Source organism: Salvelinus fontinalis, chromosome 24, assembly GCF_029448725.1.
Source record: "Salvelinus fontinalis isolate EN_2023a chromosome 24, ASM2944872v1, whole genome shotgun sequence".
Taxonomy (NCBI): domain Eukaryota; kingdom Metazoa; phylum Chordata; class Actinopteri; order Salmoniformes; family Salmonidae; genus Salvelinus; species Salvelinus fontinalis.
Genome location: NC_074688.1, coordinates 21,495,369 through 21,521,525, shown reverse-complemented (window position 1 = coordinate 21,521,525; position 26,157 = coordinate 21,495,369). Strand labels below are relative to the sequence as shown.

Sequence of the window (26,157 nt, the reverse complement as noted above, 5' to 3'; positions counted from 1 at the left end):
CATGGCTGTTGTAGCCGTTTCCTCTCCTGAGAAGGGAATTCATTGAGTTAGAGATATAAGGAGGCGAGGGGAGAGGTGCTGACACATATTTGATTACGGTTTAGCTGTCAAAATGATTATATGAAGAAAAGGGAAGAGGGGGGAACAAGGTTCTCGGACTAGCTATTGTTGGTGAAAATGGCTCTTTCAGAATAAACATTTTATGACACCCTGGTTCCGCCCTTGTGAGGGACAATGACTGACCGAACACTGTGGCTCTGCAAGTTAACTGGGGTTTGGTTGCTCCTTGGTTGCTTAACTCTATTCAGGGGTAGATAGAGACAGTGAATGGTCTTCCTATTAATGCCAGTAGTGTGTATTGAATACATACATTATTGAATCCCTTGAGTTCCATCCAGCATGGTCGTATTGCGTAACATAACTTTCCTCTCATATAATATAGGACATGCTTTATTTTTTTATATCATAGGCAGCTTTTGAAGAGAAAGTTTACATATCTCACGTATTAAAAAGCCATTTTTGTCTTCCTTTTTGTTGAAAGTCACTTGTATCCATTTTCACAGGAAGGGATAGCATACATTATTAATGTTGGCATCATTCATCAATGAACACAGGAAGGTATCCCTATCCTATAACACCTCAACTGGAGGAAAATGCCACTAGAACACCTGCTGTCACTCACTTCCCAGGCCTCATCATTGACCATTGTGATGATTGGTCAATACAGACCCATGTATCTCCCGGGATAACGTCTACTTACAAGGAGGTCTTGAAACCATGCCACTATATCACCGAAAATTGTTCCATGCTTTATCTTTTCCGAACTCTGTCACCTATGAAAATGTGAAACCTAGCTGAGCCTTGTGATGATGGTGAGTTGGCCATGTAACTGTTGACATGAGGATTAACATAGGCTTACACAACAGATATCAATGATGAACCCATGACTCAGTGGGGTCCAGGCTATTGTGTTTCTTAATCCATATTACTATAGCCGGTGGATAGTTGGTAACTCCTCCTAAAACATGGGAAGAATATGTGAGTGAGAACAAAAATGTTTGAGAGAGTCAGTCATCTGATGCCTTGGTCTGTGTGATCCCAAAAACTGTGTGAGCACAAAAACCCACATACGAAGTGTTGAGAGTTAATTCCATGGGATTAGGTATCCTCAATATGCAGTGACAATACAAAAATGTAAAAAAAAGTTTACATCAAGTGAATATACCTACAGTATGTACAATAAAGTGTGATACATTTAATGAAAAGCATGTTGTGTAGCATAATTGGCAATGTCACACTAATGTAACAGTAAAATCCAGCATATCTTGTTTGGACCCCATACGACGATCACACCGTAGTCATTCTTCTGACAGTCTTGGAGCCATCTCCACAGTGGTCTGTTGGGGCATTACTCTGACTGGTGGTTAGCGAGAAGTTACTGGAAGAGACAACATCTGGGATCTGGAATATAGAAAATGTGAATATTTTGTGACTGTTGAACTTTTGACCTTGTGCAAAGCTACTGGAAGGACAAGGCAAGAAGAGTGTGGTTGCCATATCGTTCTCCCATCACCATCACTGATCATGCAACAACTCTGAACATTCCTTTGATCAATATTCCAATCAGTTACTGATGTTATTTCTTAACAATCTTTATAAAACCATCTAAGAAGCTCCATTGGCTCATCAACATTGATTAACTAATATCCAATATATTATTGACTAACTTTAATCTACATTTTGAACAATCAGTTAGTTAGCCTGTTATCATATACAGTACAGTGGGTGTATTATGAGTGAATCATGGGCCCTGGTCAAAACTAGTGCACTCTATAGCAAATAGGATGCCATGCAGTCATTGAAAGTTAACTGTCCTCCGGCCAGGGGAGGACGATCTGGGCAGTCCCTGCAGTCCCCATCAATGTGAGAGCCTGGGAGGTGTCAGGGACTCCGGCTGCAGTATGGAGACTGACTCTGCATTATTCAGCTGCAGTAAGTTGCCCTCTCTCCCTCTCCTTACCTTGTGAGTGCTGATGGAGTTCATCTGGCTGTGGGTTTCCCCAGTGACGATGAGGTCACTGCGGCCAGCGTCTGTCGAGTGAGAAACAGGCTTTTACCTGACCTGACATCCCCTCTGACCATTTCACTGTACCACACTATGCTCAGGGGAAGGAACTGTGGACTGGTGGACTGAGGAAGTACAGTTCCCGCTCAGCCCAGTCAAAACTGTTCGCTGCTCTGGCACCCCAATGGTGCCAGAGCAATGGTGGAACAAACTCCCTCACGACGCCAGGACAGCGGAGTCAATCACCACCTTCCGGAGACACCTGAAACCCCACCTCTTCAAGGAATACCTAGGATAGGATAAAGCAATCCTTCTGCCCCCCCCCCCCCCCCCCCCCCCCCCCTTAAAAGATTTAGATGCACTATTGTAAAGTGGCTGTTCCACTGGATGTCATAAGGTGAATGCACCAATTTGTAAGTCGCTCTGGATAAGAGCGTCTGCTAAATGACTTAAATGTAAATGTAAATGTAAGAGGTATAGTACAGCGGCTCCAACATAGAACATGGCGTTATTATTACATCATAGTCAATTATAGCCTCTAATGCTGTTAGTAGCCTATAATACTTTTAACAAATTCTAAAAATCACAGATAAAATAGAATAGCCTATCCATTCTGATTTTCTATGCCTACCTACCTCACTAATCTCATTAGATGTTGAAGATAATGTGTCCTAATGAGGAACAGGGGTATTTGTCACCCTGACTCTCACCTGAGTGGCCCTCTGTGGTGTATCCCAGGTTGACCTCCCCCCCGGTCGCCTCAGCAACGGAGCTTCTCCCGCTCTTTGATTCGTCTATCCTGTGGAAACCAAGAGGAAAAGCCCAATGGAACATATGACCTATTCCTACAGATCTCAGTCTCCTACAGCAGGAAAACTGTGTAACCTTGAAAGAAGCAACAGTTTTGTGAGCTTTATGTTGGTACTATAAATTGTCTTTTCTTGTGACTGCAGTGTACAGGCTTTAGTGTTTATTTTCCCATTGTAATCTGCTGATACCTATGAAAAAAGAAATCCATTATAATTATTCATGTTATTGTGTATGTATTTTATTGTTTTCTGTTTCATTGACTGCCATGTGGATATTTTTGAGTAAACTAGAGTTCCAGTCTTAATGTGGATGTTATAATCTAATAACCATCTAATGTTCCAAATTATTCTCAATTCTTTATTTAATTAACTATAAAATCCCAGTCTCTTCTCAGACACAAGGTAGACTCAGAGCCATATAAATACATGCCTTTGGGTAGATTTATTTACTGATTTATGCTGAGTCCCAGCAGTAACTTGTGTAAAGGACTAATGGAATTTTGTATCAATAGGATGAGACTGTATTAGTTCCCTCTCACAAATGTTTTCCATAAATCGTTTTATGGATGGTTAGTCACATCCTCGAAAGTAGCCACATTTGATCCTGGATCTTCACTCGTCAGCTCTCGCCAATAAAAACAAAGATCTGTACCATTTCAAACACTGTATAATCCCACATTAACAAGCAGGTTGAGAAGTTAGAAATAATGGCACAAAGAGCATCAAACTCTCACCTTATTGCCTCCGGTAGGCTTGATTCTGAAAGACAACCAAATACAGAAAAATACATGTCATGATCTTATGTGATCTTACATTATGGCTATCATACAGGATTTTCACTGTCTCAATGCTCAATCTAGACCAATACAGTAATCCTGACCTTGCTTGTGGTTGCATAGACCATAACATCATTTAGTTTGCTCAGTGTCTGAAGCTCAAATACATTCTTAGAAAAAAAGGTTCCAAAAGGGTTCTTCAGCTGTACCAGTATGAGAAAACTTTTTGGTTCCAGGTAATAACCCATTTTGCTTTCAGGTAGAACCCTTTTGGGTTCCATTAAGAAAGGGTTCTACCTGCAACCAAAAAGGGTTCTTCAAATGGTTCTTCTATAGGGACAGCCGGAGAACCCTTTAAAGTTCTAGATAGCATCTTTTTATTCTAAGAGTGTAGGACAGCTGTAAATGCAGCGTTCACTCGTTTTGGGCCAGCACACACTCACTGTAGCCTGCGGTTACTTTAGAAATGTTAGAGTGAAAGCCTGAGCTGATTGCTAATGCATATTATCACACAGCATCATTACCTTTCTTAGCCCAAGGTCCTGGCCAGAGCCAAAACAATTCTATAACAATGGCGGTACAGATGGTGCCGCCCGAGGAAAAGGATAAACCAGTGTCTTTTACAGGAGGAGAAATTGCCTCGGCCTTTATTGTTTTAAACCCACACTGTTCAAAGTTATTAAGGTGAATATATTTCATCCACATTCTGTCTGAATAATTGCAATGAATACATTACTCTTCAGTGTGTTGGATTAGTTCAGGGAGCAAGACTGACTTGGAGCCATGCCATTTTCTTAAATGGGAAAAATACTGATTATGTTGATTTGATGCTTTGCTGCCTGGGATTTACAATAAGGAAAGCGGCGGGAAAGGAACTGGACCAAATCAAGGACAGTGAAAAGATACCAGACTATTGGGTGAATACTGCAAATGTACTTAAGAGGGCACACCTGCCTTATTAAGATAATCCTACAACTGCCAAATAACGGCCCTGATTTTCACTGGTCTGAAATCAGTTACAGGGATTAGAGCAGTCTAATGTATGACTCAGGGGCAAGTTTTGTTATCGCACACAAACAGCCAGACGGCCACCTCGTTACCCACAACAACGATCACCTCTGAGATGGCTCTCCAGAAACTCCTCACCAACCATCACTACTCCTAAAGCCGCCAAAGACTCACAAAACCTTCTAGTCACTGGTTGCTGGTAACCCAGAAAGACATTAATCCCAGGGGTAGGAAGTTGAAGATTTTTTGGGGTCACTTCAGAGACATGTTTGTGGATTGTGGCCCCTATTAGAGTCATAATGAATCAGTCTTGGTGTATGTAAACTCAGATCATAAGTCTGTTTGATGATTGACATAACTCTCAGATTATTCAACCTAGCAAATGAAAAATAAACCAAATATGATTGGCTAACTCCTGCCTAATGTGATTCTCACTCATATTCATGAGTCTGTCTACCTGTGAAACTTAGTGACAGAATAACTGCATTTCCATAGAGTGACCACCAGGAGGTGCTGTGTCCAGTGTGTCTCTCCTGGACAACTATCTCTCCATGGTAGTGCTTCTGTGTTTTATGGACAGGTGGGGGGTTAGGCCAAAGCCAGCACTTTAGAACTGGAGCATTCTGCTGACAGGTGAAGTTCTGTATGCGTTCAAAAATCCATGACCTTGCCGATGCAGGCGTGGGGCACACTGCAGAATCACAACGTGTGACAGTCTAACTCCTTCATTATACTTTAATCATTGTTCCTGTGCGGGTGGGGGGGTGGACATTTTTCACTGAGCCGTATAAAAAGAAAAGAAAGGTGCTTACTTGCTCTTCTCCGTAAGTAACAGAGGACAATGCAGATGCTTAGCAGCAGGAGCAGGAGCACGGTGGACACGGAGGCTGTTACTGCGATTAGAACAGCGCAGTCGTCGCATACATTCTCCACAACCACCTCTGCAACTAAAAAAACAAGGTCATTTATGAGGTTTAGTCCCAAAGAAGCTGAAAATTGCATTCTTCAATGAATGTTTTAATCAATAGACTATTATCAGGGTTTGCTGTGATTGTGGCAGGGAGAGTGCCGTCTTTTGTTTACGCTATTGAATGTATTTCAAGACTACCCAAACCACAGAGGGGAAACTCAGTGAACGCAGCAAATCCTGCAGCTCCCAATACTCTATTTATGTAGGATGACTTCAGAGAGATTGGGAACACTTTGCTCCACTTCAATGGTGATAAAAGCCTTGTGTCTATCCTGCAATGCCTTTCTTGTAATTTCTCTCATCACCAATAACAACTCCCCACCGTCTGCTTTCACTGATGAATTTGTGGACATAGACAAACCCCAGCTCAGAGTAGAGAGAGAGAGTGTTTATGTTTCTCACCCACAGTCAGACGTACACTGCTGGCCTGGGGCGTGGGTAGGGCAGAGACAGAGGCTAGGCACTCCACATGAGAGCTCTCTGCTGCCTGGATGCTGAGGTTACTGGTCAGGTTGTAGAGCCCATCCACATCAACAGGCCCTTCAGTGCTGATGTTGTACTGACCCTGGTCCACCTCTCTGCCATTCACAAGCCAAGTCAGACTAGGCTCTGGGTACCAGCCTACAGCCAGGCACTGGAACAGGATCTCTTCCCCCTTCAGCACAGTCACGTTCCCCCCTGTGATGGCCACATTACCCCTCTCTGGAAAGAAAATTGTAAATGTTTTGGGATACTGTATGTATTTTTTACAGTTTACCAGGTCATGCTAGTCCATTGTGCTATTTTGCAAGAGTGTGTGGTATTTAGCAGGTTTGGTCACATGTTTATGGATTACAGGAAGGCGCTGTGTGCAGTATTCCGTCTGCGTGTATACTGTATGCATGACAAGTGTATCCTGAGACTGATAGGGATTCTCTGATCGCAATTGACCTGCTCACTTATAGAGGCTTCTTACTCTTCCTAAATGATTGATCGTGTGCCTCGAGGTCTCAATTGGCTGATGGAAGAATGCCTCTTTTCCCCTCTCATACACTGGCAACCAAATAAGCCACTTAGACTGGACGATATCGTCTGTGAAGTCTATTGTCTGGCAGAGTGAAAGGCAGACGGCGCAGCAGAGAATTGCTATAGATAGACAGATAATTACTGACGCTTTGTCGCTTTGTCTAACCGAATTACATGTCTATGTTGATTCAGGACCAAAGCTCTCAATGTTCTGTGCACAATGACGGCTCCCCCGTTCGTCATAGGCTGCGCTTTCATATTTGATTTGGTGTCATATACTGTAAATTGATGTGTAACTTTGATTACACCGCCTCCCCTATTGGAAAGGCTGTAAAAGGAATCTCAGCAGTGCAATAAAGTCATGGCGATCAGAAGAAGAAAGCAGCATCTCACTTCCATGGACTAATAAACTACTGCAACTAATTATGGATGGAAGATTGATACATTTGAGGAAAGATAGTCAGTCTCTCACAACATGAGGCTCCTCCGCCATCATTCCAATCTAAGTGAGCTCTGAAATAAGGTTTCATAAGGTTTGTTAATCACAGTAAGCCTAGCCATCTTAGACAGGCTTGGTGACTGTTCCCTGAGAAGATGCTGCGTTTTTTCAATAGGGCCCTCGGCAGGGAAATTGCAACTCTGAGGGACAGCATTTAATCTGGAAGAAGTATGGGCACTTTCTGCTCGGATTAGCAGTATTGTATGTTCCAACAGCACTAGTGGTTATGTATGTGTGTCTGTGTGTGAATTTATTCTGATGAACAGCCAATCACCAAAGGCATACTCACTCGTCTCTGATTTACACCAGTGGCGTCATCCTTGGCTCTAGCCCTTACAGCACATTCTGTTCATATTATATCAACCACATACAGACATATTGATTTGTTCAAGAGAAAATGTGTGTGTGTGTGTGTGTGTGTGTGTGTGTGTGTGTGTGTGTGTGTGTGTGTGTGTGTGTGTGTGTGTGTGTGTGTGTGTGTGTGTGTGTGTGTGTGTGTGTGTGTGTGTGTGTGTGTGTGTGTGTGTGTACACGTGTGTGTGTGTACACGTATGTGTGTACGTTCATGTATGTCTGTGTTTGTTTGTGTGTCTGCAAGCAGTATGTGTGTATACGTTCTGTGTGAGCGAGCGTGTTTACATCACATTCATATTGGACAATTAGAACAGAGGGCTGAGGAGAGCAAAGGGCCAGTCTCCAGTGTAGATTTGTGGCTTTCCTCCGATGGTATATTTGGACCAACAGGCCACAAATCACCAGCAGAATTGCTGACTGGTAACTGGAAAATGCCTAGATGCACAATTAATTCAAAGGCTCTGAGATCCTCTGCATCCACACTGGAGGGCTTGATCCACCATGCACTATTGTTAATGGGTAGTGGTTACATACACTGAGTATATAAAACATTAAGAACACCTGCTCCTTCTATGACAGACTGACCAGGTGAATCCAGGTGAAAGCTATGATCCCTCTTGATGTCACTTGTTAAATCCACTTAAAATCAGTGTAGATGAAGGGGAGGAGACATGGATTGTTTATGTGTGCCATTTAGAAGGTGCATGGGCAAGACAAAATATTTAAGTGCCTTTGAACGGGGCATAGTAGTAGGTGCCAGGCGCACCGGTTTGTGTCAAGAACTGCAACAATGTTGGGTTTTTCACGCTCAACCGTTTCCTATGTGTATCAAGAATGGTCCACCACCCAAAGGACATCCAGCCAACTTGACATAACTGTGGGAAGCATTGGAGTCAACATGGGCCAACATCCCTGTGGAATGCTTTCGATACCTTGTAGAGTCCATGCCCCAATGAATTGAAGCTGTTCTGATGGCAAAAGGGAGTGTCCAACTCAATATTAGGAAAGTGTTCCTAATGTTTGGTATACTCAGTGTATGTCAGTTATAATGTGTAGCATTGGCAATAAAGGAGGAATCCTGTAATATACTGAAGGCAATGGGTCATTGCTTTGTTCCCTACTTTTTGCATGGTTGACTTTGTTCAGGCTTTTAGCTGAGCTCTCAGTTTGCAGCAGGGCAAAATTAGCTGAATAATGAGAGAGGAGAGGGGAATATCTGAATATCTTGTATTGTGTAATGTCATCATCTTTTTTTTCCTTTTTTTTTTTTTTTTTTTACATATCATCATCATAACAATCTCATTCATTTTTATGCTAAAACGTAAACATCATTAATACAATATTTATGTTTTTATCGCAAAATGAATTATACATTTCACAGCTTTTCTTGTTACCAACCCAATTGTCTTTGGTCCAACTTTCCAATATGATTGGAGTTTATAATAAGATTATAGGACTTGTGAAAAATGTAGAGGAGATATCAGCAACACCTCCTAGCATTGCTACTGTCCATACTAGCTTATCAGTTCTGGTGAATCCTGGCCCAGTGTATGGGTTATAATCATTCTTCATTTTTCTTCATTTCTGGCTGAGTATTCTCTGTGGTAATTCTTTTCCATGCAGGGCATCCCCAGAAAACTCTCAGAGATGATTCACTGGAATACTTTTGGCTTGGAGAAATAACAATTTCAGCTAAATCTGAGGAGGGGCTCTGATTCTTATCCTGCCCTGACTTTTGAACACTATTCAATATTTGTGTTACTCAATCTCTCCACACCTTCGCCCTTGTGGAACAGTCTATCTGCATATTTGAAATCAGAGAAATGCACTGTGGTTACAGTGGCGCAAAGCACTGCATCAACGATAAGAAATTGAATAACGAAAAGGAAAACAGTAATGTCCTCAAGATCCAAATAAAAGTTCAAGAAGAGTATTTTCAGTCATTCATGAACTTGCTCCAAATATATAAACATAATATATCTGAACAAGATAACCAATAGTTCAAAGCACAGACAGTGATACTTTGGAAACCATGCCTGTCTAGGAAATCCATTATGTGAAACACCACCCTTATAACTTAGAAGATAACAGTGGTTTAAATCCTCCTAATGGAACAAAATAATGGATACAGGGATAAAGGAAGAGGGGAAAAAGAGAGAGAGAGATAGAGGAAGCAGGAAAAGAGGGATAGATGGAAACAGGAAAAGAGAGATGAGGGGAAAAGGGAAAGAGGGAAACAGGAAATGAGAGATAGAGGGAAACAGGGAGAGAGGGGAAAAGGGAAAGAGGGAAACAGGAAATGAGAGATGTAGGGAAACAGGGAGAGAGGGGAAAAGGGAAAGAGGGAAACAGGAAATGAGAGATGGAGGGAAACAGGGAGAGAGGGGAAAAGGGAAAGAGGATACCTAGTCAGTTGTACAACTGAATGCTTTCAATCAAAATGTGTCTTCCGCATTTAACCCAACCCCTCTGAATCAGAGAGGTGCTGGGGGCTGCCTTAATCGGCATTAACAAGTTGAGAAAGAGTGATGGAGAAACATATGGAAAGAGAGATAGAGGGGGAAAAGGGAAATAGGGATAGAGGGAAACAGCAAAAGAAGGATATAGCAATAGAGGAATACAAGGATAGAAGGAGGGCGTATCAGGTGAGGGATGACAGACTAAATCCTGGCTGGTATATAATTATAATTTTTTTAATTATTTAACCTTTATTTAACTAGGCATGTCACTTCAAAACAAATTCTTATTTACAATGACGGCCTACCCCAGCCAAACCCGGACAGCGGTGGGCCAATTGTGCACCACCCTATGGGACTCCCAATCACAGCCGGATGTGATGCAGCCTGGATTCGAACCAGGTACAGCCGTGACGCCTGTTATAACTGGCGCTCAGGAGAGTGCCCTCCACCCTGTATTTATAACTGGCCCAATCGATTTCCATCCCACACACTCCAACAATGTCATACAGCCCATCAAAGCAGCTAATGCAGCAGTCTTCCTCTGAGACAGGCCCCAAATGAATTCCCTCCATTGATATACACCTGGATCGATGCCCAACAACCAAATCAGCAGCTGTGAGAAAAACTAGAGAAAATCTGCATCACGCATGAAACCCCAAACAAGTTCAAACAAAAGCTTTCAATTAAAACAACAAGCCAATATGACTTAGGCATACATTGAGTTTTTGTCTCTAGGAGTGTGTGGGTGGCATCATCAAGGATAACTTTTTGTTTATTCTGCTTTTCTTCTCCTAGTCAAGGTTAAATTCTTCCTTCCTGTCTTCTTTCATTTTTTAAATTTAACCTTTATTTAATTAGGCAAGTCAGTTAAGAACAAAATCTTATTTACAATGATGGCCTACCCAGGCCAAACGCAGACAACGCTGGGCCAATTGTGTGCCGCCCTTTGGGACTCCCAATCACGGCCGGATGCGATTCAGGCTGGATTCGAACCAGGTACTGTAGTGACGTCTCTTGCACTGAGATGCCCCTGAGTGGCGTTGCCACTCTTTTGTTTTCTTTGTGTGTGTATGCACGTGTACACGTGACTGTGCGTACATGTGTGAGAGACAAGGAGAGAAAGAGAGAGAGAATCCATAAGAAACTAAAATCTCACTTCACAGCTGCCTTTTGAAATCCTCTCTTGAAAAACCTTTGCAGTACAGTAACTGTGGCTCCTTTGTTTCTCTGCCATACTGAATACTGTCAGCCAGCCAGTAGGCAGCCACCTCAAGGACAGCCGAATGAGAAAAGCACACAAACCTTGAACAAACAGATCGGCAGTTTGCCTCTGGATGTTTTGAAGGTCACAGGTCACCTGTCCCTGGTAGCTGCGCTGGACTCTATTCAGTGTAAATTCCCAGCTGGAGAGCTGATTGGTGGAGCAGTTAATGGCGTTCACATTGGGGTTGTTTGAGAGAATACCGTACTGGGCTGAGATGGTCAACAGAGAGCCACCGTTGAGGATCCACACCATCACCTGCCAGGGCTCAGCCGTGCTGCAGATCAGCCGGGCCGTGTCACCTCGCAGCAAAGTGATGGTTCTGGGATTCAGCTGCATCTGGGAATTCAACACTAACAGGGACAGACAGAGACATGGGCGTCAGAAGCGTGGTGGTCGGGGAATGTGGGTGACATTGGGGTGTTGTGATAAAATCATGATTGAGTTGTAATGGAAACCAATGACACATTTCAGTGTTTGAATCCCACTGAATCACTCTCTGATATGGTATATGAGGTGTGACTGTCCTGGTTTATTGTGAGGTTGTTAGAAACAAGCACAATCTGACTAAGATTCATCCTCGAAAAAGCATTGCGTAAAACTGACTCAAGAAGACTTTTGAAATGTGACCTACTCAAGCTTATCTCTATCTTTCTTACCCAAAATTTGCATAAACATCTTTTGAATGCAGACAGACGTAAAACATTAGTCACATGCTTGTCGGCTCCAGACAAATATGTTAAACCAGTGGGTCCAAATGAGGAGAGCAACTCTAAATCTGTGCCGAACTGTCCAGATGGCAAGCAGGATTTGGCTTGGGCAACCAGGATTAGTACAGACAAAAAGGACAGTGTAAATTAGGGCCCATAGCAGCAGCAGGCAATGGATGGGTGCTCTATAAGTAGCACTGCGCTGGGATAGGTAAACAAACACATTAACAGCTGAAGTGCCATGTTAGATTTAATAACCAACAAGACCGTATACCTGATTAAGAATAGATAGACTATAGTCTGTGAGGAGAAAAGCTCTGCTGTGAGGCATTTACATTACTCTCCTTCTTTAGAAAAGTCATCCCCCAATTCAATTTCAGTGGTGCATCACAACTTAATTCCATTGATAAAGGGAGGTGTAAAGGGGAAAATATTAATATGTCTGGTGCAACTTTGGAATATTAAATAATACGCTCATTTCCAAGTAATCTGGGTGACGTATAAGTTGTTTGTGCAGTGCTAACTGTGTTAGCTGATATGGCCTGTGTGGAGTCATAAATGATGTATCCATTTGGGAAATTAGGTCTGAGAAATATCTAGGGCAGCTTATATAGCTCATACTTTTATGGGAGAATGAATGAAGTAATGAACATTTTCATGCTCTAATTTGAGATGGGATTCAGTGACACTCTTGTCCCTGACCACTATATCCTCCAACTAACAAGAAACACCACCATTTTGAGGAAATTAATTATGCAGAGCACATATATCATTAGGAAGTTAATTAGTGTGCCTGTGGGTTTAATGTCAAGGGGTTCAATGATCAAGCACATTGTGGTGGGGGGGATACACAGGCAAATTACTGGCTTCTGATATAAGAATCTAACCCAAGTGTAGCCCTTGTTGGTATGACAGTCTCACCATGAGCCACACAGGCCAGCAGTATCAAGGGGATGAGGTTGCCCATACTTTCCAGAGAACAGTCAAACCATTGTTCCAAGCTGAAATGACACAGAGACAAGAGAGTGAGATAAAAACGACATTAATGAACATGTGTTGATGGTAAACCATTCTTTACAGAATGGAAATGGCAGTGTGTTACAGATACAATCATGCACACCATTTTGGCAGTCAAAGGCAGTAATCTTGATTGCTTTCTTTTCTAAATTGGCAAGAAAAACACAATTTATTTTGTGAAATGAATTTGTCATTCAAATATAAACATCTACTACCTCTGATTAAATGTACCAAAACTAAATCAAGGTGATTCAAGCTGCTTTTCCGCTTCAGAGTACATTCTTCTCATAAAAGTGAATTTGACTTATCTCAAATAAGAAAAACACATCCCTAAAGTTTGTTCTCTAATTGTTCTCTAATCCTTACGGTATAGTTTGAGAAGATACAATCTCAGTAAAATAAGTACAGTAAGTCCCCAAAAATATACTGAAGAGATACACACCGATATGCACTATAAGATTTGTATTGTGTAATCTCGATGCAACTTCTCAACCCTATATCTTGTAATAATCATAGATATCCTATAAATCATTCCTCATATTATAGCTTTATGGTAATATGCTATGTTTGTCCTCCTATTGTATATGCTAGATACCACAGAGCTGCTATATCCCACAGAAATATGTTGACTGGGTGAATTTATTGTTGAACAAAATACAGATTTTTTACAGTATCTATCTCACTTACCGCAGTGTGACTTTGTGGATTTCTGACAGGTACTGCACCACAGGCTGTTAGTGGAGGAACACTATTGACGATGCTTCTGCTATTTCCTCTTGTGTGACGGTTGTGTACTGTAGCGACCATATCACCCAAAACCAGCCTGTTAAACATTACCACAGACGAATGGGAACTTTGGTCCCTGCCTCGAACAAATGGCGGCAAACATACATCATGACTCATTCCCACAGTCCCAGTGAAAACAATGCCATTGAAATTCCCCCAGTCTACAGAGGCTTCATGGCAGCTCCCCTCCCTCTTCAGGAGAATGGGTCTGGACAGACATGATGACCTGTGTGTGAATTTAGAGGGAGAACATTGATCCCTGTAATGCCAACCGACCAAAAGTATGCTGTGTTCCAAGGGAGAGCACATACGGTAAGGACTCAGAGCTCTGCCGATTTTGATTTGCAAGGTATGTCTTCAAAAGAGAGCACCAAATATTACATTTCTAGGACAAATTCACAAAACTCACACTTGTAGTACTTTATGCAAATGTGGACAGAAATGTGTTCTTGGTTTTCTTTTCCACCAAATTCTTTTTACTGTGCAATACCCTCCTCCATACCTCTTTCTGGAGTCCCCAGAGATAGGCTTTACACTGACCTACATCCTGTTGACTTGACCTTGCACTGCCCAGCCCTAACATTGTACACGGATCTATAAATAAAACCCAATGAATTGAAAATAGAACATAATAGGCCATGGGGAGCTGTTCACACCATTCAACTTTATTGGCATTTCACTTCTCTTACATCTAGGGGGATCTCTTAGTCATCCACATAATTTTACATTCAACAAAGTGCACAGTAGATCAGCAGATAGTAACGTTCAGTGAATGGTGTCCAGTAGCTGCAAACACAGTCATAAAGCACGCTACATGAGGATTGTCACAGCCACAAAGTCATAATTATGGTTAAACCCCGCCCATTTCTACAATTAACATTTTACCCAACCACACTGCTAACCTTATGCTTAACCCTAACCTTAAAGTAAGACCAAAGGCAATTTGTGGAATCTGACTTTGTGGCTATGAAAGCTAGTGGAAACACTACACAAGGGTCTTTCTCATGTTGGATTGAGACATAAGAGTCACTGGGTTGCATTCACACATATAGATCTAACATCTTTGCTGGCATCAAGTGAGAGGCACTGCATTGATAGATCTGTTTCAGGCTGAGATTATAAATCCATTCACTGGTTGCAGTTCATAGTAGAGTGATCTTCACTCAGATACTCACAGGTTTATAGCTGTCCGTCATTGACTGCTAAGTTGTTGTTGGTGACATGCTCATCATCCTATACAAACTGTGGTATAAAACTACCATTTTCAATTTGAAACATGAGAAGTATGTTTGAAATCTTTAAAACGCTTAACATATGACTGTGTATGTACAATTAGAAAAGCTGCTGAATAAAACAAACTGATAACACTATGTAATTGAGCTACACACTGGATGGAAGCTACCATAAACTAACAACGTTATACAAATGAAGTACAGCAACACATCTTCTCTAGTCCTAGTCCCCTACGCAATATAAACATCTGGTAAAACAGGGGGTTATCTCTGGAGTATAGGTAGGCCGTACAGACAGTGTGGGATTGGCAGGTTTCAGCCAGCAGGGTCCAGCAGGGGGACATGTGCATTCCCAGTGAGCAGGTGGGGGCATTGTGGGTAGTGGGATGGGTGTGGGACGGTCTGAGGGGTCAGGGGGGGTCAGGAAGGATCGGAACAGGGGGTCTCTCGAGGCTGGAAGACAAAAAAAGGTCACCAATGCGCCGCTGTTAGTGGCTGTGGGTCCTAAGCTTCCAGTCACCATGGTGCCCAAACTGCCCATGCCTCCCTGAGTGCCAGTCCCTCCCGAAGCTCTTCAGTAGCTCACTTAACTGCTTTCTCTAACTGGGCGTGACAGGTTGTTTTTTTTTTCAGGGAGGGGGTGTGGTGGGCTATGCCATCCGATCAAAGTCTCAGGCTGTTCCCTCTCATCAACTCAAATATCTCCTGAAGAGAGCAGTCTTTTCCTACACTACTGGAGAGTGGAGATGAGTGCGGCTTTGAAGATTACGATTATTATTATTATCATCACTGCCGCAGGAAAAGAAACGAGAATTCATGAGATATAGTTTTATTTGATTGTTCTTTGGATCCTTCAGGCATTCTGTGCTCACTAAAGCTTTTTGTGTAGAGACTGGTGACAGTCCCTGTTAAATAGACCAATGCTCTGTTCTCTCTAGCTTCTCTGACAGAACACTTATGAAAACACACAGCTACCAATACATAACAGCAACAGTGTACATTACATACAGGGTTTATATCCTCACTTTACACTGGTTGGTTTATGTGTTTTTTTAGGATCGATATATGTAATCTGTATGATATCAAACAGATTATAACCTAGGTACATGTATGGAACTAAACAATACAATGGTTTAATAATTCCAGTATGACAAGACATTTGATAAAAAGGTCAAAAGGGCACAGAGTAATACATGTACTGAATATTTTTCTTTTTAAATTACTCTAGAAAGACATTCAGTAACAAGAAGACATGTTTATGAGGTGCAGCCATCAGTTCACTGCAAACTACGTGCTCTAATACTGCCACCCAGTGGCAGAGAAAATAATTCCAATTAAGCAATAAATAAGTGTATTTTACCTGGGCAGTAGTAAATCACATCCTAAACCTTTCCTGGCTGTAACTACTCGTCCTCTTCTTCCTGCTGAGAAAAGAAAAGTGAGTAATGGCAACGTTGATGACAAGGTAAAGCAAGTCATTGTAAATAAGATTTTGTTCTTAACTGACTTCTCTAGTTAAATAAAAACAAATAAAAAAAGAAGAGAGGAGAACCAAGATATCCCACTCAGTACTATCAATATAAGAGCCAACTGTAGTTTAACTCCAAAGCGCCCGTCTTTAATTAAGTGATATCACTCAGCTGTGCTTGATTACAGTTTAGAAAGATTAGTGAGAAGTGGAGAAACTGATTTCATTTAGATAAGGCAGTCATCATCATCAATAACCATAACAAAGATTCAGTAGAATATTCAGTAGAAGCCTTCTCAAAGTGGAACAAGAGTCTTTGCACCAAGGTGAACACTGGTGAGAACTTTTTCTTCTTTCTCCTTTGCATAAGGGGGGTGAGGTCCAGCAGAGGTGGAAAAGGAAAAGTTATTGTGTATAGTTGGGTTAAAAGGGAGTAAAACCATATTACAATCCAGGGGAGGCATCAAGAAAACAGGTAGGAGAGATGAGGATGGGAAGACATTAGGAATATATCCATTACTTAGGCCAAGGGAACAAGTTATCCACAGGGATAAGGCACCATTCCCTTAACTGCCAGTGAAGTAGTAAGAGTAGTGTGGGCCTTTAAGCAAGGCCCTCTATGAGGTGGTGTCATACGATGTGAAACGGCAAGGCACTGCATACTTCACAAATCATCAGACCACATTCACTCCGAGGTGCATCTGTTGTGTTGAGCATGGTGTTGCTCTAATGCAATTAGCTACATTTCTACAAAGGTAAATAGCCTTTACGCTATGGGTGACATTTTAAAAAGGTGATACAGTGCAATTATTTAGTCCTGTGACCAAGTAATTCACTGTTTTTACTGACTACGTAACGGACAACTTGCTTGTGGATATAGTGCTTGCTGTGTATTCAAGATTTGATAAATAATGTCCACAGTAACAAATAATTTAAAGCAGTGTAATCTGGTGCAACATATCTGACACTGCCAAGATCTTGTTGTGGGGGAGCATTGCACAATAACAAACAGTCATTCATCTTTTGCTGTGCTTGTCCTGTCCACACTCAGTCTCAAGACTCTCCTCCGAAAGAGAAGCCATGCCAATGGCTTTTTAAACATCCCGGTTGTCATCAAGTTCTGGTCAAGTCACTAGGGATCCCTATGCAACAACGTAAGATCCAATTCACAAGCATGTCTATGTGTCAGACTTGTGATCATGTGCACAGAGGCAGATCTTGACACCAAACGATGCATGTCACCTGTTATGAAACATCCACTGGCACAATGCTACAGAATACTCAAGCCTCCACGTAAACCAATTGGCAATGACCTCATCCCAGTCACACTGCATCAAAACCAGAACCAGAGTCCAGAGAAAATCCAATCATTTCCAAAAATTAAAGACAGCATAGCACAGGAGTGATGCTGGCAGCCTTGGGGAATAAGAGAGTAGAGAGCTCTTCACAAACCCACACTAAATCCACATATGAAGGAGTAGCGTCATGCATAAGATCCATTTACTCCACGTCAGGGGCCACACCATGCAATGGGCTGGGAGCACAGCCAGAATATACCTCGGGGGCCTCTTCTTCTTCCTAAGGATAGGGATATCAGGGGTTTTGAGCATTTAAAAAGCAAGAGATACAACGGCCTATATTTGAGATAAGTGAAACGGCATGTCACTAAGGAGACTACAAGCGGGAGGAAAACCCTGTGCTACTTAATGTTCCCACTATTATTATTATTACCATAAGTGTACCGAATGACTGTGTTCGCGATGTTGTGTCTGTCATGCTGCACACCATCAGTTATCTGTACCACAGAGACCACCACCCATGCAGAAGCAGAGACAAATAGAGAGATAGAGATAGAGAAAGGGTGTTTCCAATCTAAGATCCACAGAAGACGCCACAAATTACAACCAGAGGGAACTATCTCAACCTCATTGACTGACTCTTCTTGCTCCTGCAATGAAGGTATAGGAGGTGGAGGAGAGAAAGAAAGGGGAGAAAGAACAGAGCCGAGGGAGAGAGAGAGCAAAAAGCAGTGTGTGTGTGTGTGTGTGAGAGAGAGAGAGACAGAGAGGGAGAGAGACAGAGGGAGGGAGAGAGACAGAAAGAGAGAGAGACAGAGGGAGAGACAGAAAGAGAGAGAGAGAAAGAGAGAGAGTGAGAGAGAGAGAGAGAGAGAGAGAGAGAGAGAGAGAGAGAGAGTGAGGACTATTCTAAAATCAGTATGAATGACAATGTTGGGTTTCTCTATCATGGTCTGTGTTCTGATGGCTATCAGAGTTACCATGTTGCTCATCCAACGATTGAGATATCATTATCTGGAATGAGTGAGAGGGCTAAAGATATACAGTAAGGGCTACAGTCTGTTCAGATGCCATACGTCGGTGAGATAGGTTTGTTTTAATCTACATAAAAAGTAGTGGAGGAGGAAATTGAAGGAATGCTGAATAAACTCTGCAAGATTTGGAAGCAAGAAAAGCAGCATTGATAGAATGGTGGAGAGGTAGAGGGGGGACGAATGTAGTTTAAAAACACATATCAATCTACCTCAAGCTGTCGCAGCTCTTCTTCCTCCTAGAAAGGATGAGATTAAGTGTCAGTGGTGTGAATGGAGAGGTCAGAGGTGACACCAGAGGCATGCGCTATAGGAAAAGTCCGTTATTTTTTTAATGGAATCTACAGGGATAGTTCAGGCTGTCAGGAAGGAAGCAGCTACAGGACTAGGGAAGAAATGAGGAAGGCGGCTAAAAGAGAGGGGAGACAGACAGACAGAGGTTCGGAGGGAGTGAACACAGGCTACGGATGAGGGGCAAACGGCAGATAGATCACACAAAGCCTTCTGATCTCTGCCAGACAAACCACCACAGCTGGTGACTAAGGGAACAACCGGATAAATTCACAGCCGCAGACACCCAGTTACCTCCGACCCCAAATCCTCTTCTCCCTGGAAAACCAAACCAAGAGATGGGGAAAGGGCAAAGGGGGGAGGGGTCAATGTGTGGAGGAGGTACAAGGAGATGCTGGAGGAGACCCTCTTGCAAATAGCTTTACATGCATGATTCAACATGAACCAAGCTGGAGCCCTAAAATATTTAGATAAACGTAATTATCTTTATGTGACTTTATTGGATTTATTTAGACGTACAATCCTTTTTACTGTATCTGTTTTAACTACTCATACAAGATATCTTTCAATGTAGACACTAAACAGAGTAGCAGCTAAACGACCATGACATATTTCTAAATACAATCATAAAAATATCTTATCAAATGACAAATATGAATGTTATTGACTAGGGTATCTAATGATTATATCTCTAAGGTGGCATGTCATAGAACAAATCAGTAGTGTTCTAAAACTGTGTCAAGGATTAAGATGAAATGCATCCGAACATACAGCAATCCATCCACAGCAGACCTGTGGAAAATGGGACGGGGGCAAAAACAACAATAATGGATCTGGAGTTGTAAGTCATGGGACTTCGAAGGAAGAGGGGTTTCAAGCATTCAATATTGCACAAGAAAAGCTACAACAAAGAAGAATGTGAGGTTAGTTGTCTGGATGTCAGATATAGATCACAATCACAAGGATGCAAACAAACACATTAAAACTGAACACCCAAGGCCCTTAGCACAGACATTGACACTACAGTATATAATGAATACGATTTAAGGACTGAACACTACAGCTATAGAACATTCAAAGTAGATCTACCTCAGAAACCGGGTGATCGTCTTCTCCCTAAAACAACGAATAGCAGTGATTAGCTTTGGATCAACTCGCTAGCTTTCACCAGGTTACTGTAACTAGGAAATAGAGATTTTAACAAATTGATTATTACTACAATCCAATAACATCACAAGTGCTTTGATATCTATTGACACATTGCACATAAATACTGATGGATATATTCAGTTGAACCTATTCAATAGCATATAACTTTATATCTTATCAATAACGAGTTTATAGTGGTTCACTCTGTAGAGACTAACAGTGCCCTGGGTAACACGAACACGTCTTGGTTTACTCTGCGTCTGTTTGTTTGTGCCACAGCACATTGTATTCAATACCAGCATTGCACAATACCAGCAATCGCTTCTGAGGCACTTCTGAACCCAACAGAACACAACAGTGGTATGAGACATTAAAATAATGTGATATTTGACCTTTTCTGATCAGTCAGGCTTTTGCCTTCATATAACATTTACCATTCTCAATACAGCTTTCAAGTCACAATAAAAACTTTTATTAATGAATTAAGCTGCTGTTGAGTTGGGAAACTTTGCAAGTGTATACAGATAGCATGTTATTAAGCATGTATGACGTAATCATGTTTTGTTACAATGGCTAGCAGACATAGCTGGGCCTGGGCATTGGCAGAGAAACTTCATAGTACTGATTTATAATCAGTGACTATGGCCAGGAAAACTTAGACCTAACATGCTTATTTCCCTTTTAGACCTACATGTATATGCTTTGTTGAGAATAGTTCAATGACTAAAATATATACAAGATAATAATTTACTTTATTCCAGAATATTAAAGTTAAATAAAGGTGCAATGTACTGTAGTATGGAACCATGTGTCAGGTCTATTGGATCCAGGCTAAGAGCGTTTTTTAGTGGGGCAGATGGCACAATACAGAGAGCAGTGGCTGTTGTTAATAATGACAATGCCCTTCATATCAGTCGTTACTCCGGTGGACACAGTGTCGCCTGTTACCTTAGCCTCCTCATCCTCTACTTCTTCCTGTTTCGGATAAGAAAGAAAAAGAGTGAGACTGAAACCTGACTCCCAAATTTGTATTTGATTTCAATACTTTTCAAAAATGTAAAAACATTTTACCTGGGCTTCTTCCTGCTTCACGGGGGCCTTCTGACAGAAAAAGAGAAAATAGAAAAAATTGTGTATCAGTATCTTTACAATGAAAGCATGACCTCAAGGAGGCATATGGGAAACAGAGAACCTCTCCTCAAACTTGAATGAGACACTTATACATGGGAGGTTGTGCAACTTGAACAGATCTCACAGATCAGGCACATTGAAGAACATGTTGGGATTTCCAGAGGACCCCCACCAACACATACACACCTAGACATGGATGGACAGTAGAACTACACATACACACCTAGACATGGATGGACAGTAGAACTACACATACACACCTAGACATGGATGGACAGTAGAACTACACATACACACCTAGACATGGATGGACAGTAGAACTACACATACACACCTAGACATGGATGGACAGTAGAACTACACATACACACCTAGACATGGATGGACAGTAGAACTACACATACACACCTAGACATGGATGGACAGTAGAACTACACATACACACCTAGACATGGATGGACAGTAGAACTACACATACACACCTAGACATGGAGACACATACTACACATACACACCTAGACATGGAGACACATGTATGTGTATGTGTATTACTGCATGGTCGGAACTAGAAGCACAAGTATTTCGCTACACTTGCATTAACATCTGCTAACCATGTGTATGTGACCAATAGAATTTGATTTGATTTTTGACATACTATACATACACACCTAGACATTGATGTGGAACAAAGAACATAGTACATATCAAGGAAAATCAAGAACAATGACGACACAAAGGCTGCAAATGGAGTCAATTAAAACAGAAATACAAAACAGCCAACAAAGAGATTACAGTTAACTGCTCCAGAACAGAAAAGTGGTTAAACATCCAACAGATCGAAAGAATAATAGAACAGTCAATAGAAACAGCTACAGAACAGTCAATAGAAACAGCTACAGAACAGTCAATAGAAACAGCTACAGAACAGTCAATTGAAACAGTTATGGGACAGTCAATATAACAGTGGGGTGGGTTAGTATGGTCCAGAGTTGAGAAGGAGAATAAGACAACAAGAGCTCGAAGGAAACAAAACCCTGAGGTAGAGGAAAAGACCATATTAAAGAGATGGAGGAGAGGAGATGCCACAGCACGGGATTCTGGGAGCCAATTACAGTGTCTTCTGCGGCTTCCTCTGTGTTTTCGACCGCCTCCTCCTCCTCCTCCTTTGCCACCTTCTCTTCTGCGGCGGCGTCTTCTTCTGCTGCCTCCTCTCCTGTTTCTCCTCCCACCTCTGCTTCCACCTCATCTGTGTGTTCATCTCCATTGAACTCCTCCATCGGAACCTCTCTTTTCTAGAGTGAAAACAACAATGTGCCATCAAGGGGGAAAAAATGATGTTTTAGAATAGGAATGACACAGCAGCTGTCATGGGCACACATCAAACACCAAGAGGGGAGCAGCCCTACTGCTGGAGTCTCATGTTCAAAGACATCACAGAGTAAGGCATCAGGATCAGCAGCTCCTCTGAGTAAAGAAAAATGCATGAATAAATGAAGGGAAATTATATATGGTTGCAAGATGATGAATATCAGTATATTGTGCTGTGGAGAGAAATGAGAGATTCGCAATGATGTATAGTGTAGCAAGGAAGACTGCATATTATCACACTGCCGGAAGCCAGCTAAATCAGTACAGTCAACAGTATCAATAAAATAACTGTCATTACCTCAACATCGCAACTTAAATGGAAAATAAACTGGCCTGGTACTCTGGAGAACAGCGAAAGCAGAGGGCGGCTGCCCTCATTTCCCAGAAATACCCATGAAGTTGGTCCAGCTCAATTTGCACTCTTCTGGAAACCGCACCATCTAAAAGCCAGTGGGATTTATTATAGGAAAATCACAGGTTCCGCTGGGCAATATTTATCTGCTGTCCCTGGCCCCCTCCTTGAAAAACAGAAACAATTCCTTTCTCTGTGATGCTCATGTGTAACGGATGTGAAATGGCTAGCTAGTTAGCGGGTGCGCGCTAGTAGCATTTCAATCAGTTACGTCACTTGCTCTGAGACTTAAGTAGTGTTGCCCCTTGCTTTGCAAGGGCCGTGGCTTTTGTGGAGCGATGGGTAACGCTGCTTCGTGGGTGACTGTTGTCGATGTGTGCAGAGGGTCCCTGGTTCGCGCCCGGGTCGGGGCGAGGGGACGGTTTAAAGTTATACTGTTACACATGCACCAGGTAAATCTCTCCGGTTTGGCAGCATCCCAAAGTGAGTTGAGAAGTTTAAGTTTGCCTGATGTACTTAAAAAAATAAAAAATCTCCATATAATTGTTAATATCATCTTTTTTTACAACAGCATCAGCATGCTCTTCTGTAAGAACAATCCTATTATACAAATTATTAATTTGAAAAAGAATGACCTGATTCCCAATCATCTGCTATCTATTGAATAGAAATCAGATATATAATATCATAGAAATTATTATAAGCACTTTATATGCTTTGCAAAAACTACAGATGAAATATAAACCCAATGAAAAACTATTAAAGTGAGAAATGTACACGTTAATTAATGAGAGATGGTTACACTGTGCTTAAACCAACTCTAAATTGACACTCATCCATGCAATGAGAGGATTAGCAACATTACTGGTTACTTCGTAATTGTCAATGGAAAATAAAACCAAGAGGAGTTAACTGGAGAAATGGTTAAGGTTATGCTGGATGGGAGGAAACCGGGTAAAAGAAAGGCATTACTAGTGAGTCATCATCAAGGTTCTCCTCCTCAACCTCCTCAGCTTCAAGGTTCTCTTCATCCTCAGCATCATCAGTTCCGTTCTCAACGGTCTCATTCTCAACAGTCCCATTTTCAACAGGCCCATTCTCAAGGATAAATGCATTTTCAGCCTCTTTTGCTTCCTGCACCAAGGAAAATTGTCAGGTTGTTTAACACAGTTGCATCATCCTCAACTAGCGTAGCATACATGTCACATCGTATCCCTCTCACACAATTAACCTCACTAACTCCTGCTTGCCCTCCAAATGAATATGATATACAGTATGGAGTGTAAGCAGCCATGTCTGAGCAAAAACAAACTAGAACAATACATGGCTGAGAATTTCAGCTAAATAAACATTAAAACAGCCTGACATGGAAGTGAACCATTTTTTGCTGAGTTTATTTGCATTATAAAATCCCTTGAGTGGAAAACAGATTGTGTTGTTGTAATCTTAAACTCAAAAGCTATATAAACATAATTTTCATTTTAGAAAAGTAAGTGAAAGTTGAATTCCAACCTTGGATCCTGGAGGAGGTGGCAGACCCAGGAAGGCAAACACTGCATTGTCTTCTTTAGCGTCAAAGAATGTCTCGTAGTCCTGTGGTAAAAGACATATGAGACATTTCAGTTTAGTCTCTAATCGTTCTCTCAGCATTTTAATGGACATTTTCTCCCCAGCTTTACCTGGCCTATTAGTTACCACACCTTCTACATGATCTTGTTATGCTCACCCCACAGTAGCTCTCTTCATTGAAGATCTGAGGGGGTAGGGGGATCCCGTTGGTGGGCTTTTTCTCCACAGGGACATTTTCCCTCATCCACATGCGGTTGTCCTCATTGCAGGCAATGTCCAATGAGGCGTAGTCCACTTTCAGGGCCTCCAGGAACCCAAGCACATCCTGTTGCTTCTTTTTGATCTGGACCATCACACAGGTGTACAGACAGACAACACAGTATAGATAGGCTTCTTCTTTATGAGATCATGTTTGTCTGCTTTTTTCTATCATTAGGTTGGGGAGAGCAGAGTAGAAGACACTGATACATTAAGGAAACAGTTTTACTTTTTGTTTTATATTTTCTGGACAAAGAATCAGTTCACATATCATATATATTCTTTGATATTGTAGATTAGGTCTGAAGTCATCCAAATATATTCCAGAATGTTCTGCAAGTGAATGCATGGTGATTAATTTTCAACAGATTGCTTTTGCAGGTTTGGAATGTGTTCTCAGCGACGGTCGAGATATATAAGGAAACTCGAGTTGTCCTAGTGCTCCTCAACTGAGAAGTTAGACCAAATAACGGTACTAAAAGTTGACAAACCGCTAAATTGCCTAGGCCTATAATAACCTAAACCGATTTTAATCTGTTTGCCAGTTACATAAATGCATGTACTAGGAGCTGAACAATAGTCATGGGAAACCGGTCAACAAAGTTAATTTTGCATTTAATAACAAAGACTCGGGTAAATGCTTACCGCTGTCGATCCTGATGAAGAAGCTAGAAATACTTTTATAACCATTTTGTTACGACGTGTTCTGTAGAATGGGGTACTAACGTGGGTTATTAAAGATACAGGCTGCCTCCCTTAATAGTATAGCGTACCCAGGACATTACTCTGCGAACACAAGCCACACCACTGAGGCTATTTTTGTCCCCAAACCCTCCATCACCGCAGGATTGGTGGGCCAGGTTTTATGGGTGCAGCGCTGACCGAGTGATTGGCAACTTGAGCTGTCTGTCGATATGGGGACCACAAAGTTCGTTTGCAGCTACATGCAACGTGCATATATCGACAGAAATAGCCACTGACCAACAGAGCAACTAGTGAAAATAAAACCAAGAGTTAAAGCGGGCAGTTGAAATTTATGCATATTGTTGGACCATGATTATCTATAGGCTTAACAGTTTTTGTTGTTGTTGTAAATCTACAGGGCACATCTTTATTTGTTTAACTTATTATAGGCTAATGTATATTTTTGTTGTTGTAGTATATACTGAAAGGTAATTTTTTTTAAACAATTGCAAAGTCTAATGTAATTGTTTTACTAAAAAACAATTAGTTTATATACAAATTAGGATGGTGTGGTCTTTAATTCTCCCAAAAGCAGTCAGTTCTAAGA

The 26,157-nt window shown here is 41.6% G+C and overlaps 2 protein-coding genes across 30 annotated transcripts; both read right to left on the bottom strand.

Annotated features, from left to right (window-relative positions):
• Positions 1–434: 434 nt before the first annotated feature.
• On the bottom strand, positions 435–13,755 carry igsf5b (immunoglobulin superfamily, member 5b). The gene is made up of 9 exons (XM_055880149.1): positions 13,621–13,755; positions 12,838–12,917; positions 11,248–11,559; positions 6,031–6,330; positions 5,471–5,605; positions 3,609–3,633; positions 2,776–2,864; positions 2,021–2,091; positions 435–1,461 (listed from the first exon to the last, which is right to left on the bottom strand). The coding sequence occupies exons 2-9, from the start codon at positions 12,881–12,883 to the stop codon at positions 1,348–1,350; spliced, it is 1,092 nt and encodes a 363-aa protein (XP_055736124.1). The 5' UTR covers positions 12,884–12,917; positions 13,621–13,755; the 3' UTR covers positions 435–1,347.
• A 608-nt stretch (positions 13,756–14,363) lies between these two features.
• On the bottom strand, positions 14,364–25,809 carry LOC129822139 (adapter SH3BGRL-like). 29 transcript variants are annotated; one of them, XM_055880116.1, is made up of 13 exons: positions 25,512–25,809; positions 24,766–24,951; positions 24,552–24,632; positions 24,012–24,173; positions 22,432–22,611; positions 21,260–21,289; positions 21,137–21,163; positions 20,129–20,155; positions 19,334–19,357; positions 18,961–18,987; positions 17,977–17,997; positions 16,312–16,375; positions 14,364–15,404 (listed from the first exon to the last, which is right to left on the bottom strand). In XM_055880116.1, the coding sequence occupies exons 1-12, from the start codon at positions 25,554–25,556 to the stop codon at positions 16,355–16,357; spliced, it is 831 nt and encodes a 276-aa protein (XP_055736091.1). In that variant the 5' UTR covers positions 25,557–25,809; the 3' UTR covers positions 14,364–15,404; positions 16,312–16,354. The 29 variants fall into 29 exon arrangements, with proteins under 29 accessions (XP_055736091.1, XP_055736093.1, XP_055736092.1 ...); XM_055880118.1 differs by having other exon boundaries at positions 16,312–16,372; XM_055880117.1 differs by having other exon boundaries at positions 21,260–21,286; positions 25,512–25,807.
• Positions 25,810–26,157: the final 348 nt, after the last annotated feature.